This window comes from Hylobates moloch, unplaced genomic scaffold (assembly GCF_009828535.3).
Source record: "Hylobates moloch isolate HMO894 unplaced genomic scaffold, HMol_V3 SCAFFOLD_15, whole genome shotgun sequence".
Lineage (NCBI taxonomy): Eukaryota > Metazoa > Chordata > Mammalia > Primates > Hylobatidae > Hylobates > Hylobates moloch.
Window position 1 is genome coordinate 87,883,692 of NW_026652290.1, and position 17,668 is coordinate 87,901,359.

At 37.8% G+C, this 17,668-nt stretch overlaps 1 protein-coding gene across 1 annotated transcript in view; it reads left to right on the forward strand.

The window, feature by feature from the left end:
• CEBPZ (CCAAT enhancer binding protein zeta) overlaps positions 1-17,668 on the forward strand; it is a 29,325-nt gene that overhangs the window by 4,070 nt on the left and 7,587 nt on the right. Inside the window, exons 3-13 of the mRNA XM_032178263.2 lie at positions 3,058-3,289; positions 3,900-4,083; positions 6,021-6,109; positions 9,467-9,520; positions 10,089-10,191; positions 10,299-10,367; positions 11,549-11,615; positions 12,854-12,951; positions 14,408-14,465; positions 14,758-14,954; positions 15,716-15,799. Coding sequence (XP_032034154.1) covers positions 3,058-3,289; positions 3,900-4,083; positions 6,021-6,109; positions 9,467-9,520; positions 10,089-10,191; positions 10,299-10,367; positions 11,549-11,615; positions 12,854-12,951; positions 14,408-14,465; positions 14,758-14,954; positions 15,716-15,799 — 1,235 coding nt within the window. The remainder of the gene's footprint in view (positions 1-3,057; positions 3,290-3,899; positions 4,084-6,020; positions 6,110-9,466; positions 9,521-10,088; positions 10,192-10,298; positions 10,368-11,548; positions 11,616-12,853; positions 12,952-14,407; positions 14,466-14,757; positions 14,955-15,715; positions 15,800-17,668) is intronic.

Sequence of the window (17,668 nt, forward strand, 5' to 3'; positions counted from 1 at the left end):
GTACAGCACAAGCAGTGCCCTCTGTGGGGCAAGAGAAAGAGTTAGAAAATTTGGTTTTAGGCCCCCTCAGCAGCTTGCTACTCGCCACCTTCAAGTAAGTCACTTAATCTTTGTTTCCCTGATGGGCACAAATGATATTAGATGCTTCGAATACATTTTTCATTTTGAGAAGTTGTAAAATACAGAAAAATACCCAAAAGAATCATTCATATCTACCACCTAGTATTTCAGAATTAACATTTTGCTGTATTTGTTTTAAATCTTTTGGGATATTAAAGAAATAAAATTGCAGATATAATTGCAGTTTTCGGTCTTCCCATTCTCCTCAGTCCTATATCTTTTCCCTGCTGTCTTTCACACAGTTGAATGCATTCACGCAGTAACTCATTCAACAAATATTTTCTGAGTGCCTGCAGTATGGTGCCATGCTCTAGGTGCACAGGAGGCATAGCGAACAGAAATCCCACCCCTGGAGGCGCTCACATTCATACTGGGGGAGGTGGCAGAGAGGGGAGCTGTGGTAAACAAAGTATGTTAAGTAGAGAGTTTTGGGGGGTGCAGGGTGCAGGGGGTTTTTTGTTGTTTTTTAATGGAGATTAAGATTTTCTTTACTGAATTTTGCAACTCACCCATTGAGGCATCATATTTTCAGCAATGTGTAAACAGTTTGGAGCTGTTTAAGAGACAATCGAACATAGCAACTGTGTTCAAGAAATTAATATATTTCCTTCTGATCCATTTTTATATTTTTACATAGATATATCTTGTGAGAAAATGTGGAGTAGTGGTTAGTATCTTAGACTTAAGCCACGCCACCCGGGTTTGAGTCCCTGCCATTAGTTTTCTGTGTAATTTTGGGCAAATTACTTGATCCCCACTAAAAACCTATTGGTAGACATAATTCATCCCATGTTATCATCCCTAAGTGGATTTGTCTGTAGGATGGAGAGAAAAGCACCTATCTCATATGATTATTATGAAGATTTTGAAACTTGCACAAGGTTCTACAGCTTGTAAGTGACAGAACTGGGGCTTTAATGAAGGTTGGGAGGTTATGTGTGTTAACCCATGTAATCTTTCTATGTATATTAAGTGCTTAACAGTGCCTAACACATAGTGCTATGTGAAATGTTGGCTGCTAGCCTTATTACTGATACTCATCCATGTTTCTTTAGTTTAATCCTCTTAACAGCTCTCCAATCTGTGAGGTACAATAATTTATGCAAGGTCACACAGATATTAAGAGACCAAGTTAGGTGGCAAGTCCAGGTCCACTTGCTGTAGAGTTCATGACATTTCATAGCACTGATTGCTCTGGTCCACTGAAAAGACTCTCAGAAGCCTTTCCACAACTCTTTGAAGTAACATACTTAACATTGTTAATTTGAAAAGAGTTCCAAGGCTGAAAATGTAGAGGTTTCAGGATCTTGAGTTTTGTTTTTGTTTGTGTTTTTGTTAGTTTGTTTGTTTTGAAGGGGGGTGGTTTGATTATTTTGAACTTTTGATGGTCATAGGCATTTTTAATTTTTAGAAAGTGTTTGGAATCTATTAGAAAACATTTTTCTGTCTCTATTTAACATCATAGTCTAACATCCTGAGGAAGGGTAAATTTTTAAGTTTTTGAAATTACTATTTGCCAAAAGCTCTCACAGATGAAGTTTCTTAACAGGCCTTTAGGCCTTCTTAAAGTGTTTGTTGGCTCTTGGTTTTATTAAGAATCCTTCACATTAAGAAAACCCCTAGTTAATTGAGGGATAAAAGAAATGACATGATTTGGTTTACAAAAACATTTATCAAAACATTAGGAAAATATTTCATGAAATGATAGAGACATGTCTCTAAATTCTTCTCAGATGTTTCTGTTGATGTGAGATGGAATTTATGCCTAAAAATAAATTGCAAAATGGATGGAAATGTTGGAAAATTTAAATGTAAAGAGAGAAAATTGAATAATCCAGAATATCCCAGAATATTACCAAAAGGGTGATATTTCCCAGAGTATTCAGAGGAATAGGAAAGTGCTTCACAAGCTTAAGTATTTTTCATTTCTAGTATTAGTAGGAAAAAATTAATGGAAATGCTTAACACAAAGGAAGTAATGATTCCAGGTGTTAATATAGCTAATCTGGAGGATTGTGTTAATTCTGGGTGTCCTAATATCTGCAGGTCTAGACCGGTTGGGGACATGTGTAGGATTCCGCACCTAGGATAGGGAATTTTTAAAGTATTATGAGATCAGAGTAGAGCAGCCTACAGAAGACAGACATTAGGGAGAGACAAGCACATAACAGCTAAATAGGTTCAAGTATTTCGAAAACTGTCATGTAAAAGTATTAACTGCCAGGCACTGGGGTTACAACAGTGAATAACACAGGCATAATCCCTATTTCATTGGACCTTGGGAAAGGCAGGAAAACCAAGTTTGTGAAACTATGAAGAACACACACATGGGACTGAGAGACTAACAGAAGAACCAATTTTGGATACTGTGGACATGCAGAGAGTTGGAGAGAAGCACTCTGGGCAGTGAAAATAGCGTGTATGACATTGGACTAGAGATTCTCTGAAGTCCTTAGAATTTAATTTTCTGCTGTTCATCTATGGTCTTCACTAAAATCATAAAGAGGCAGCCTCTGGTCCCCCTGCTAGTAGGTAGTTATACAAGGACAAAAACCCAAATCTTCTAATGTTCTGCTTTCATGGGTCAGTTTTCACTATCTGGTTTTAGATTAGCTTTTCTGGTGGGGTTCTATAAATACTGTTAGGGCTGTGCCCTGTTGATATAGAAAACAGAAAAACACTTGGAAAAGAGAAGAAAACCACACACTCAAAAATGCTTATTCCTATGGCTGTTGTTGTTGGTTTTTCCTGGTGCCATCATCATCCTTTTCTGGTCATTGACTTCCATCTTACCTCTTAGGGCAGGGTCTCTTGTTCTAAAATAAGCAGCAAAGTTATCCCTGACTAAGATGAGGTTAGTAGCTATTTCTAATATCTAACCATTGGTTGTGGAGATGGTTTTATACATAAATATTTGACCTTGGTTTTGTTTTGCAGGAAGATGTTGGATCCAGGGTTGATGACGTGTTCCAAGCAAGCTATGTTTCTTAACCTTGTCTACAAGTCTCTGAAAGCTGACATTGTGTTGCGCCGGGTGAAGGCTTTTGTGAAGAGGTTACTTCAAGTTACTTGTCAACAGATGCCACCATTTATATGTGGAGCTTTATATCTTGTGTCTGAGATCCTTAAAGCAAAACCAGGTTTAAGAAGCCAACTAGATGATCATCCGGTATATTTTACAACTGCTTTTTAAATTGAGTGGGTGCTGAAATATATTGGTTGTTTTTGTTTTGTTTTTCTTTGCTTCAAATGACAGTAACCTAGTTCTCTGGAGCATATGAGTGTGAGTTCTGGAATAGGACAAACCTAGATTTTAGTACCAGCTGTACAGTTTACTAGGTGGGCATGTTGCTCAACTCTTCTACTTGCAATAAACTGTACTATACTAGAAGCTACCATTATATGCGATTTGGAAGACTATAAAACTTAGTAGACCTCTTAAGTCTTCTTCCTTAACAATGGAATGGAAATAATAATAGTACCTACCTCATAGGGTTATTTACAAGTCAGAAATTTACTTGAGGGCTAATTGTTTTCAAGTATTAGAGTCCCTAAGGCTCAGGGGTTCTTAGCTCAAAACTTAACTGTGTTATGTTTAGAAATAAGGATGTGGTCTCCTCTCTTGTTTAAATACCATTGATAGCCATCATTTTACTTTATTAGAACTTTCATGTTTCACCAGAGTTGCAATAAGTAAAACTACATCACATAATGGAGCACAGACTTTATTGCAACTTCCAGTTGATTTGTGTAGATTTATGAAACTATGCTTTTGTTAGGAGTCTGATGATGAAGAAAATTTTGTTGATGCAAATGATGATGAAGACATGGAAAAATTCACTGATGCAGACAAAGAAACAGAGATAGTGAAAAAACTTGAGACAGAGGAAACAGTTCCTGAAACTGATATAGAAACCAAAAAACCGGAGGTTGCTTCCTGGGTGCACTTTGATAATTTGAAAGGTGAGTTTTTTTCATCTTTATTCTCTTGAATTTTTAAACCAGGGCGTTTGTTTCTCTTTGATTTTCATAGAAACTAGCATTCTACCATTTTATTTACTTATTTATTTATTTATTGAGACAGAGTCTCACTCTGTTGCCCAGGCTGGAATGCAGAGGCGTGATCTCGGCTCACTGCAACCTCTGCCTCCCGGGTTCAAGTGATTCTCCTGCCTCAGCCTCCCAAGTAGCTGGGATTACAGGCATGTGCCACCACACCTGGCTAATTTTTGTATTTTTAGTAGAGGTGGAGTTTCACCATGTTGGCCAGGCTGGTCTCAAACTCCTGACCTCAGGTGATCTGCCTGCCTCAGCCTCCCAAAGTGCTGGGATTACAGGCATGAGCCACTGTACCTGGCCCACAGTTTCTTAAAGTAATGTTTTAGGGATAGAAAACTTTCGGTTCAAGATAGAAACTTTAAGTGATTTTCTATACACACACCAAACTAAATTAAAAGTCTATTAATAGAATGTTAGAGTAAAAAAAAATCTTAGAAATGCAGCCTCTTCATTTGAGGCTGTGAAGAAAACACCAGCCTTGAGGTTCGAGAAATGTGGTGCCAGACCCATTTCTTCAACTTGCTTTGGGACTCACAGTCAAATTAATTCACCTACAAATTTCAGTTTGTGAAGTACAAAAGAGAAGTCTGATAGCCGCCAGAAAAGTTTGAGAAGAATCCATCAGTTCCCCTGAAGACTAAACTGAGAATAATCCTTTAGAAGGATGAAGAGCGTGTGTGTTGGAAGGTAGTTAGTTCCTAGTTTGTTCTGAAAATCTTTGTTGGAAATTTTTTTAATCCTGAGTTTCTAAAAACATGAAGATAATGTCAGACCTGTTCCAAGTGAGAATTATTTCTGGGCATACTTTCATGACAAATATTTGAAGCACTCTAAAGCTCCAAAAGACTTTAGACCTAGTTCATCTTCAGATTATTTCCATCTTAACGTTTCCAACCTCTTTGACCCCATAATGGGCACCTTTTGTTGCCATTTAGAAAAGGGAGAAGTTTGGGGTTTTTTGGTTTGGTTTTTGTTTTTTTGAGACAGGGTCTCACTATGTCACCCAGGCCATGCTGGAGTACAGTGGGCCATTATGGCTCACTGCAGCCTCAAAATCCTGAACTCAAGCGATCCTCACACCTCAGCCTCCCAGGTAGCCAGGACTACAGGCTCGTGCCACCAGGTCTGGCTAGTTGTATTTTTTGTAGAGACGAAATCCCACTCTGTTGCGCAGGCTGGTCTCGAACTCTTGGACTCAAGCAGCCTTTCCACCTTGGCCTCCCAAAGTGCTGGGATTATAGGCATGAGCCATTGTGCCCAGCCAAGGGAGAAGTTTTGAAGAAGTTTTGAAGGGAGCTTTTACTTACTTACTTTTGAGTCAGGGTCGTGCCGTGTCACAAAGGCTGGATCACAATGGCATGATCTTGGTTCACTGCAACTCCCGTCTCCTGGGCTCAAGTTATCCTCCCACCTCAGTCTCCCGAATAGCTGGGACTACAGGCACACACCACCACACCTGGCTAGTTTTTTTGTTGTATTTTTTGTAAGAGATGGGGTTTCACCATTTTGCCCAGGCTGGTCTCGAACTCCTGGACTCAAATGATCCACTGGCCTCAGCCTCCCTAAGTGCTGTGATTACAGGTATGAGCCACTGCACCTGGCCTTAAAGAAAGCTTTTGGTGTTTGGGATAAACATGTTCCCTGCTTTATTCAAGAGCAGATGCTAGCTCAAGTACCAAGACAAATTCTTGAGGGAGCTCAGAGTTTTTAATCTAGGTTGCTTGGCCAAGTAAGAATGTTGGAGATATCTGTTGAGAATATTAATGGTGGTGCTTTTAATGACCCCTTGGGCTAGGAAGAAAGAATTTGAGAAATCGTATTTTTTTTTTTGTTATTCCTAGGTGGGAAACAGTTAAATAAATACGATCCATTCAGTAGAAACCCTCTGTTCTGTGGAGCTGAAAATACAAGTCTTTGGGAACTCAAAAAGGTAAAATAATTTCAAATTGTCTTTTATTCATATATGCTATATATATATATATATTTTTTTTTTTTTTTTTTTTTGAGACAGAGTCTTCCTCTGTCACCAGGCTGGAGTGCAGTGGCATGATCTTGGCTCACTGTAACCTCTGCCTCCCAGGTTCAAGCCGTTCTCCTGGCTCAGCCTCCCAAGTAGCTGGGATTACAGGCGCCCACCACCACGCCCAGCTAATTTTTGTATTTTTAGTAGAGACAGGGTTTCACCATGTTGGCCAGGACGGTCTTGATCTCCTGACCTTGTGCTCTGCCCGCCTCGGCCTCCCAAAGTGCTGGGATTACAGGCGTGAGCCACTGTGCCCGGCCTATGCTATATATTTTTGCCCTTGAGGATGTAATGCCTTGAAGTTTTTGTTTTTTTATGATAATTATAAGCATTAATAAACATTAAAAGTCCACATTTGGGGGAAGATACTATGTGAAGTGTTCATTTTGTAGAAAATCTTAAGTGTGCATGTAAAATAAGGATGTTATTATACATGGGTTATAACTGTTGCTTTTCGTAGGTAGATTATTGCATATAGAGTTGAGAAAATGGATGAATTTTGCTTTATTCATTAGATATCTCTGAAAAGTTTTGTAATAAAATTTTTTGCAAATAAAGTTACTTTTCTGAATTTGTAAGAGGAATTCATATTTCTAATAACCTTTCTGTGACTTTTTGTGTGAAGCCAGTAAGTATCTTATGCAGCTATTCTCAAAGTGCGGCCAGACCCTTAAGAGTTCCTGATACCTTTTTAGTGAGTCGGCCAGGTTACAGCTCTTTTCATAGTAATACCAGTACATTATTTGTTTTCATCACTGTGTTGACGGTGGCACTGATACTATAAAAGAAATGATGGGTAAAACTGCTGCAGCTTATCCTGAATAAAGACAGCATCAAGCTGCATCAGAAGTCATTATATTCATCACTGCCACATATGTGCAGTTAAAAAAAAAAAAGCCAGTATAACTTAAGAATGATGACACAGGGAGAATTATTGATTTTAGTATCTTGACCTTAAAGTAACATGTCTTTTTAGTATTTCGTGTGCATACATAGCAAGTATGCGTAACATACCTCTGCTGCCTCCCTATAGCGTGAAGGTTGTCACGTGTCTCAAGGACAAGTGCTTACCAGTTGTTGCAAGCTCATCTAGCTGCTCTTTCATGAAAGACTGACTGACAAACTAGTAATTCAGGTTTACGTATTTGGGAGATATTTTCTTGAAAATGAATGAAACAAAAAAGCTGGCAGTATTTGTTGTCAGCAATAAAATTCAAAAATAAAGCTTTCGAGCAAAGATTAAAGTTTTAAAAATCTTGTAACCACCACCTTGAGCTTGACAGTTTCTCAATTTGTAAAACTTTACTGATGAAATCAGCGGTTCTAACAATGTGATTTTTGTGGTAAAATATAACGAAATGTGCCAATGTTTGGAAGGACCGCATACGGTATTTTTCCAATGACCAATGCACAATTATTACAAATTCTTTTTTTTTTTTTTTTTTTTTTGAGACGAGAAGGTTCTGTCGCCCATACTGGAATGCAGTGGCGTGATCTCGGCTCACTGCAGCCACTACCTCCTGAGTAGCTGGGATTACAGGAGCATGCCACCATGCCCAGCTAATTTTTTTATTTTTAGCACAGACAGTGTTTTGCCATGTTGTCCAGGCTGGTCTCGAACTCCTGACTTCAGGTGGTCCACCTACCTCAGCCTCCCAAAGTGCTGGGATTACAGGCGTGAGCCACTGTGCCACCTGAATGTTACAAATTCTTGAGTGAATAAATGATTGATTCAAAGTAAACCAAATAATTTTAAGTAGCAAGTACCAAAAGCCAATTGAATATGGGTTTCGGATTCCATATTACAACTATCTTTGGTTTTGGTATAGTACTAAAGAAGAAAATTCACAGCTATGTGAAAGACTATCTTCTACACGTGTCAGGCCAGATTGTATATTTCAACATGGAATACAGAAGCAGATGAAATAATCCACTCTCTTCTGCTAAGCCAGACATTAAAGAGATTTGCAAAACTGTAAAATAATACCACTTGCTATATATTTCGTCCCGAAGCATAATTATTTTTCTTTTTTTTTTTTTTTTTTTTTGAGACAGAGTCTCGCTCTGGCTCCCAGGCTGGAGTGCGGTGGCGCGATCTCAGCTCACTGCAAGCTCCGCCTCCCGGGTTCACACCATCCTCCTGCCTCAGCCCCCCGAGTAGCTGGGACTACAGGCGCACACCACCACGCCCAGCTGATTTTGTGTATTTTTAGTAGAGGCAGGGTTTCACCGTGTTAGCCAGGATGGTCTCGATCTCCTGACCTCATGATCCGCCCGCCTTGGCCTCCCAAAATGCTGGGATTACAGGCGTGAGCCACCACGCCTGGCCGCATAATTATTTTTCATAAATATGCTACTTATTAGTATGTAGTAGCTTTATTGTTTTTTGTTTGTTTGTTTTGAGATGGAGTCTTGCTCTGTCGCCCAGGCCAGAGTGCAGTGGCACCATCTCAGCTCACTCCAAGTTCCGCCTCCCAGGTTCACGCCATTCTCCTGCCTCAGCCTCCCAAGTAGCTGGGACTACAGGCGCCCGCCACCATGCCCAGCTAATTTTTTGTATTTTTAGTGGAGACGGGGTTTCACCGTGTTAGCCAGGATGGTCTTGATCTCCTGACCTTGTGATCCGCCCGCCTCAGCCTCCCAAAGTCCTGGGATTACAGGCATGAGCCACCGCACCCGGCCACTTTATTGTTATTTTTAATGGACCTATAAGTATTTACAATTTTTCTGTTTATTTTTATAACATAGGTGTCTGTAGATATAACCCTGTTAAATAGAAACTGATGAAATTTTTGGTTTTTAAATGTAGGAAATGGTCCTGAGACCAAAATGTTTTGAGAATCACTTTTTTAATGTATTGGCTTAAATTTCAAATTTTTGCATTTTGTTTTTTGTTGTTGTTGAAATAGAGTCTCACTCTGTCACCCAGGCTGGAGTGCAGTGGCGCCATCTCAGCTCACTGCAGCCTCGACCTCCTGGGCCCAGGCAATCCTCCCACTTTAGCCTCCTGAGTAGCTGGGAGTACAGGCGTGCACGCACCATCACGCCCAAACTATTTTTGTACTTTTTGTAGACGTGGGTTTCGCCATATTGCCCAGCCCAGTCTCAACTTCTGGGCTCAAGCAATCTGACTGCCTGAGCCTCCCAAAGTGCTGGAATTACAGGTGTGAGCCACCATACGCAGCCCAGTTTTCTTAAATAAGCTATAAATATACTAAGAATCGACCTTAGAAATATTGATATTATTCACATTTTTCTTTTTAGTTATCTGTGCATTTTCATCCCTCCGTGGCCCTTTTTGCAAAGACCATCCTTCAGGTGAGTCTAAAATAAATCCAAAGATGAGAAATAAGAAAAAAAAGTATCATTTTAGATAATCAATAATTGATCATACACTGTTTTCTCTAACAGAGAGAATCTTGTACATTTTACTGCTTGTATAAAGGAGCAGTGACTTGTTTCATACAGAGTAGCAGATAACTTCTCCCACTCTGAGATGAGTAGAAGCAATAAGACATTGAAAGCCACAGCGGTTATTTATTTATTACCTTCTAGCTCCTCTCCTGGAGAAAGACTGCCTCACTTTCCCATTTGCTGTGTTTGCCACTTCAGGGTTTAGTTCCTGATTAATGGTTAGATGGCCTACATTATTAATATTAGTCTATCCATCAAATCAACATTACATCCTAGAATGTGTATGTATATGTATCTGTGTGTTTAATTTTTTAAGTATAATGTACATGAGAGAGATATTTGAAGAGTCATTTATTGCATATTTGTATCTTCAATACGGTGTAATAGAAATTATCTTTTTCTTCTTTTTTCTTACCTGGATGAAATAGATATAATTTGAATTAAGTTTTTAAATCCCCCCTCCACTTTTCAGGGAAACTATATTCAGTATTCAGGGGACCCACTGCAGGATTTCACTCTAATGAGATTTTTGGATCGATTTGTATACCGAAATCCAAAGCCCCATAAAGGCAAAGGTATGCTTCCATTTAGTGAATTATTTCGCTTTCATTTTTAATACATAATAAACAATATGAGCTAATAACTAGGTTTTGCATTATACTGTCATAATTTTACATTTCAGAAAACACAGATAGTGTTGTGATGCAGCCGAAAAGAAAACATTTTATTAAGGATATTCGTCATCTTCCTGGTAAGTATAAAGCTTAGACAGTTGAAACTGAAAACACAATATAAGACAAAGATGCGTAAATTGTGTTATTCTTTGTTCTAATTTATCAGAATAAAACCTGAGCATCAAAGACATTATCCATCTTTTTTTCCAAGAATAGGTATTCTTAAATCTACTGTATCTGACTGGGCCTTTTGTTGTTGTTGTTGTTGTTAACTTTATTACAGCAAATTTGAAACATATCCAAAGTAAACAAAATAGTATGATGAACCCCCCCATTACCATCACCCAGCTTTGACAGTTATCACCATTTTATCATCCATAGCTTCATCAACAACCCCTATGTATATAATTATTATTGCTTACAATTCAGACCATCTTAAAGCTCTCTAATATTAGCTTAGCAGCACAAAAACCCACAGCTGGTTTTGTCACAGAGCATCATTTTAAACTTAATAACCTACTTCTATATTTGCTAGCCATCTTTGGAATCTGAGTCTGTTGTTCTATTCGAAGCAGACATTTCTTTGCATACCATATCTCATCTCCCTTTTGTTCGGAGACTAGGATTAAATTAGACCTTATAGATCATTTAATTTCCAGTGACTTACTTCACAGAGGTCCAGAGACATAAAAGGACTTACCCACAGTTAGTAAGTTAGAATTAAAAGCCAAATCTCCTTTTACTCAGGAGGAGTCAGCTATTTTTATTCTGAAGAGGTAAAACTAATTTCTTGTAGTTCCTTATTTCTTAGTTTTCCTCAGTATAAAGGAAAACTCTGTTTACTTCCTGTTTATTCCCAGAATGGCAAGCATTAATGGCAAGCTTGTCATTTTTTGAGCTGAAAATGACAAGTTTAAAGTGATTATTTATTAAAATAACTCTTTGAATTTTTTATTTCTCTTGAAAGTTGGGTCCTGGATGCAATTGAACAACAGTAAGAGAACCCTGTTATTTCACTGTAACCGCACTGACAGCTATGTACTGCCTACTTTATGCTGTAGCCACTGAAGTTTCAAACATTGGGTCTTCTCCAGACTTTTTCAGAGATTGTCCCTTGCACTCCAGGGTCCCTTCTGTCTACCTTCCTCACAATTCTGTGATTTTTAGAATTACAGATTATGCTGTATTTTGTCTTAAGAGCTTGAGTAATGTAAAGGGGATTGCTATATTGTTAAAATGTTTAAATTTATTTTTGTAGTGAACAGTAAGGAGTTCCTTGCAAAAGAAGAAAGCCAAATACCAGTGGATGAAGTGTTTTTCCACAGGTACTATACATAATATAGTTTCATTTGGGGAAACTGCTAAAATTTAAATTTTTAGATTTCATAAAATGCTTTATTTTATGAAATAATCTACTAGTTCAATAATCTACTACTATGTGTTAATAGACCATGGAACATTAGTGGGAGAAGTGGCCTTAGTTTTAAATGCTTCATTTTATGAAATCTAATCAGCATATTTTGGAAAGATCAAAGGATATGTCTATGTTTGTTAAGAAAATTTACGAGTCAGTCATTTTGCTAATCTTAATATATCTTAGTAAAACTAAAGTAAATTTGGGAGTTTTGTTAATTTAGTATATAAATTTTGTTTTATGCTTCTGACTTTTTGGAATTTAGCCTTTAATTTCCTTTTATAATAATTTTCTTTATAGGCTTAAAATCTACCTTTAATATAGATTTTAATATAATACTTTAAAATCTAAGTTTAATATAGTGATAACTCATGGGTAATTTATCCAGACCATGGCCCTTAGAATGGATTCAGAAAAATTCAGTGCACTGCTATAGAAATAAGTCCTAAACCAACTAGTATCATAACCTAATGCCTTATGATAGTAAAGTACCTCTTATCTCATCTGGTTGAGTGGTTAATTAGGTTTGATTTGGCTTGTTTTTTAAAATCATTTAGAATGAATAATTTTGAGGGTTTGATTACATCTGTAAATGGCTAAGTTTTGCTGTATTCTAATATAAGAATAGGGCTGATAAGGCCGGGCGCGGTGGCTCACGCTTGTAATCCCAGCACTTTGGGAGGCCGAGGCGGGCGGATCATGAGGTCAGGAGATCGAGACCACGGTGAAACCCCGTCTCTACTAAAAAATACAAAAAATTAGCCGGGCGTGGTGGCGGGCGCCTGTAGTCCCAGCTACTCGGAGAGGCTGAGGCAGGAGAATGGCGTGAACCCGGGAGGCGGAGCTTGCAGTGAGCCGAGATTGCGCCACTGCACTCCAGCCTGGGCGACAGAGCGAGACTCCGTCTCAAAAAAAAGAATAGGGCTGATAAAATATTATCTTTGAAATGTATTACACTTAAAAGATTCCAGCTACTTTTTATTGAGTTAAACTGTTTTCTATATATTGGATACAGATTTCAGTCATTTATTTCCAATTGAGTATACTTAAGATTTTACAGTTGCGGTTTGCCACTGGTCATAGGTGCTTTGATTATAGTAAGATTAGACCTTTAATAAAATTGTCAAATATATAACATGAATATCATAGGTATTATAAAAAAGTTGCTGTTAAAGAGAAACAAAAACGGGATGCAGATGAAGAAAGTATAGAAGACGTGGATGATGAAGAATTTGAAGAGCTGATTGGTAATTTGTTTTGTTGACTCTTTGTAAAATAATCTACTACTATGTGTTAATAGACCATGGAACATTAGTGGGAGAAGTGGCCTTAGTTTTAAAAAATCATTTAGCTAAGAATATCATGCAAATCACAGTGGAAGATTAAGAAATATTTGGGGCCAGGCGCTGTGGCTCACACCTGTAATCCCAGCACTTTGGCAGGCCGAGGCAGGAAGATCGTTTGAGGTCAGGAGTTCGAGACCAGCCTGGCCAATATGGTGAAACCCTGTCTCTACCAAAAACCCAAAAAAATGAGCTGGGCATGGTGGCATGCACCTGTAGTCCCAGCTACGCGAGAAGCAGAGGCACGAGACTCTCTTGAATCCAGGAGTCAGAGGTTGCAGTGAGCCAAGATTACGCCACTGCACTCTAGCCTGGGTGACAGAGTGAAACCCTGTCTCAAAAAAAAAACAAAGAAATATTTTTATGATATATGGTAATTCACCCACATTTGCACCAGAAAAATACATGATTTGTGCTTTGGATAGTCCATATAAGAAAACATTTATATTTGCTTAAGTCTATTCATTGTCACAGCCAAATCTCATGTGAAATAGAAATCCTTTTTACTATTCATAATCTATTATAGTATATCAGTACTAATTGATAGCAATAGTCTACTGTTTGATCTTTTTTATCTTTAATCCACAGAGCTAGAGAAATTTTGATTGAAACTTAATAGACTTAAACAAAAAACATGGTAAATTGGAAAGACTTACACTGATTTCACGTTACATATTTTTTTGTTGTTGTTTTTTGGGGTTTTTGTTTGTTTGTTTTGAGACAGGCTCTCTCTGTCTCCCAGGCTGGAGTGCAGTGGCACAATCACAACTCACTGCAGCCCTGCAGCCTAGACCTTCTGGGCTCCGGCAATTTTCCTGCCTCAGCCCCACCGGTAGCTGGGACTACAGGTACATGCCATGATGCTCGGCTAGTTTGTTTTTGTTTTTTTTGTTTGTTTGTTTGTTTGTTTTTTTAATAGAGATAGGGTCTTGCCATGTTGCCCAGGCTGATGATCACTCCACCTCAGCCTCCCAAAGTGCTGGAATTACAAGCATGAGATGTTACATATCGTATCACACCTATTAAAAATTAGCACTTAAGTAGTTCTAATAGAGTAAAAAGGATTACAATTGCTAAATATCATTTTATTTGATATTTATCCTCATTCCATAAAAGAACTGTAGAAAGAGCCAAAATTAACTGGATCCTTCTTTAGTTTTGGGATTTAACTAAGATCAGTATTTCACAGGTTTTTACACATTACTAAGACACACTAGCAACAGTAACATTTATATTGTTTTGGTGTTCACTTGTCATAAACAGCAGAATCATGACTGTTAGAATAATTGATTCAGATACAAGATGTATGTCAAGCTTGTCACTCTTTGTTGTATCTCACAATTTCTATATTCTCTGGCAGACACATTTGAAGATGATAACTGTTTCAGCTCTGGAAAGGATGATATGGATTTTGCTGGGTAACATACTTCTATCTTCTCCTCCCTATTCTAGCATTTCCCAAATTGTTGTCCCTCAGAACAGTAGACCACAGAACTATATGATAAAGGGGAAATGTATTCAAGTAAGTTTGGGAAGTGGATACAGTACCTTCATCTTTGACCTTTATAAAGCACATTATTATTTACTCTGAGCAGTCTGCAAAGCTTTCTCCTTCTAAGTCATTTAATAGCCTACTGCCCTAGTAGTCAACAAAACACTACTTTAGAAAATACTGCCTCCTCTTGTATTACAAGTTGTGTTTTTTTCCAGCAATGTGAAAAAGAAAACAAAAAGAGCTAAGGATAACACATTAGATGAAGATTCAGAAGGTAGTGATGATGAACTTGGCAACCTGGATGATGATGAAGTTTCTTTAGGAAGTATGGATGATGAAGAATTTGCTGAAGTTGATGAAGATGGAGGAACATTCATGGATGTGTTAGATGATGAAAGTGAGAGCATTCCAGGTAAGCATTTTTTAAAATAAGTCATAAACTGTATCTTCCTCACTTTCTTAGCCTTAAGTTTGTTTTTCTGCTAAAGGTTTTTAATATAGCCCTGTGTTTAAATTAATACTCATGTCAGCCAGAAACTTAAAAGGACCTTTTCCCTTCTTGTTTGGAGCTGAAGGGTTTTTATTGTGTGTTACGTGTGTTTTCTTTTAAGCAGCTTTTTGAGTTTTGGACTTTTACTTTAACCAGCAACTAGCTTCTCTGTACAATACATGTTGAGCTGAATGCTGCCATTTTTTAATAGTAATTAGCAGTTTATAAAAGTTAATCAGTATTCATCATAGCCCAGCATAGATGAAGGTGAATATTTTATCTTGTTGTAAATTAGCAAAGAACACCCAGAATTGTCTCTAGACTGTTGTCTGACCTTTCTGTCCTTCCACATACCTCCAGCATGCACATGCCTGCCCAACATTCTTCTACTTATTCTGAACCACAGGAGAAGTTTCTTGTTTTAAGGGGTTTTATATTATTTGGTCTTATTAATGAAGCTGTTTAAAAAATTTTGTACTTGCACAAAATATTAGAACTGTGCCAATTCTTAGAGTCTTGCTCTCAGTCTGTCCTCAAGCCTATGCTAGTGGAATTACAAAACCCACATGGAATAGCAGTATAGTGCCTTACCATCAGAATAAAGATTTTAGCATATCTTGGAGTAATATTTTCCAGTCCTATTGTTTTTCAGTTGCTTAATAGCAAATTTTTTCGTGTAACAGAGCTTGAAGTCCACTCCAAAGTCAGTACTAAGAGAAGCAAGAGAAAAGGTACAGATGATTTTGACTTTGCTGGCTCATTTCAAGGTAAGAAAATGAATTTAATATCTTTTAAAAGCAGTGTCCATGTGAAGGGTGTCATTATCATTTTGGGAAATGAACTCTCCTAAATTTAGTTAATAAAATTCAGGGGTGGTGGGGGTTCTTTTTAAGAAAGATGTTAAGTGGAAATTATTTTCCACATTTTGAATTGTTTCTCGCATTCAAATATCTCTAGATCATCTTTTCATTCACTTTTTAAAAATTTGTTATCATTATTTCAATTGTTTTTGGAGAACAGGTAGGGTGTTTGGTTACCTGGGTAAGTTCTTTAGTAGTGATTTCTGAGATTTTGGTGCACTCATCACTCAAGCAGTACACTGCACCCAATGTGTACTCTTATCCCCCACTGCCTCCCACTCTTCCCCCCAAGTCCCCGGTGTCCATTATATCATTCTTAAGCCTTTGCATCCTCATTGCTTAGCTCCCATTTATAACTGAGAATATAGAATGTTTGGTTTTCCATTCCTGAATTACTTCACTTAGAATAATGGTCTCCAGTTCTATTCAGGTTGCCGCAAATGCCATTATTTCTCTCCTTTTTATGGATGAGTAGCATTCCATGGTATATGTATACCATATTTTCTTTATCTACTCATTAGTTGATGGGCATTTAGGTTGGTTCCATATTTTTGCAGTTGCAGATTGTGCTACTATAAATGTGTGTGTTTAAGTGTCTTTTTTATATAATAACTTATTTTCCTCTGGGTAGTACCCAGTGGCGGGATTGCGAGATCAAATGATAGTTCTACTTTCAGTTCCTTAAGGACTCTCCATACTGTTTACCATAGTGGTTGTACTAGTTTACATTCCCACCAGCAGTGTAGAAGTGTTCCGTTATTACCACATCCATGCCAACATCTGAAATTTTTTTTATTTTTAAATTACGGCCATTCTTGCAGGAGTAAGGTGGTATTGCACTGTGGCTTTGATTTGCATTTCCCTGATAATTAGGGATGTTGAGCACTTCTTCATGTTTCTTGACCATTTGTATATCTTTTGAGAATTGTCTGTTCATATCTTTAGCCCACTTTTTGATGGGATTGTTTTATTCTTGCTGACTTTTTTGAGTTCCTTATAGATTCTGGACATTAGTCCTTTCTCGGATGCATAGTTTACAAAGATTTTGTCCCACTCTGTGGGTTGTCTGTTTACTCTGCTGATTATTTATTTTGCTATGCAGAAGCTTTTTAGCTTAATTAAGTCCCATCTATTTGTTTTTGTTGCATTTGCATTTAGGTTCTTGGTCATGAACTCTGCTTAAGCCAATGTCTAGAAGAGTTTTTCCAATATTATCTTCTAGAATTTTTATAGTTTCAGGTCTTAGCTTTAGGTCTTCGATCCATCTTGAGTTTTCTGCATAAGGTGAGAAATGAGGATCCAGTTTAATTCTCCTACATGTGGCTTGCCAGTTATCCCACCACCATTGGTTCAATAGGGTGTCCTTTCCCCACTTTGTTTTAGTTTACTTTGTCGAAGATCAGATGGTTCAAAGTATTTGACTTTATTTCTGGGTTCTCTGTTCTGTTCCATTGGTCTACATGCCTGTTTTTGTACAAGTACCATGCTATTTTGGTAACAATAGCCTAGTAGTATAGTTTGAAGTCGGGTAATGAGATGCCTTCAGATTTGTTCTTTTTGTTTAGTCTTGCTTGGCTATGCAGGCTCTTATTTTGTTCCATATGAATTTCAGGATTGTTTTTTCCTAGTTCTGTGAAGAACGATGATGGCATTTTGATGGGAATTACATTAAATTTATAGATTGCTTTTGGCAGTATGGTCATTTTCACAATACTGATTCTACCCATCCATGAATATGGGATGTGTTTCCATTTGTGTGTGTCTATGGTTTCTTTC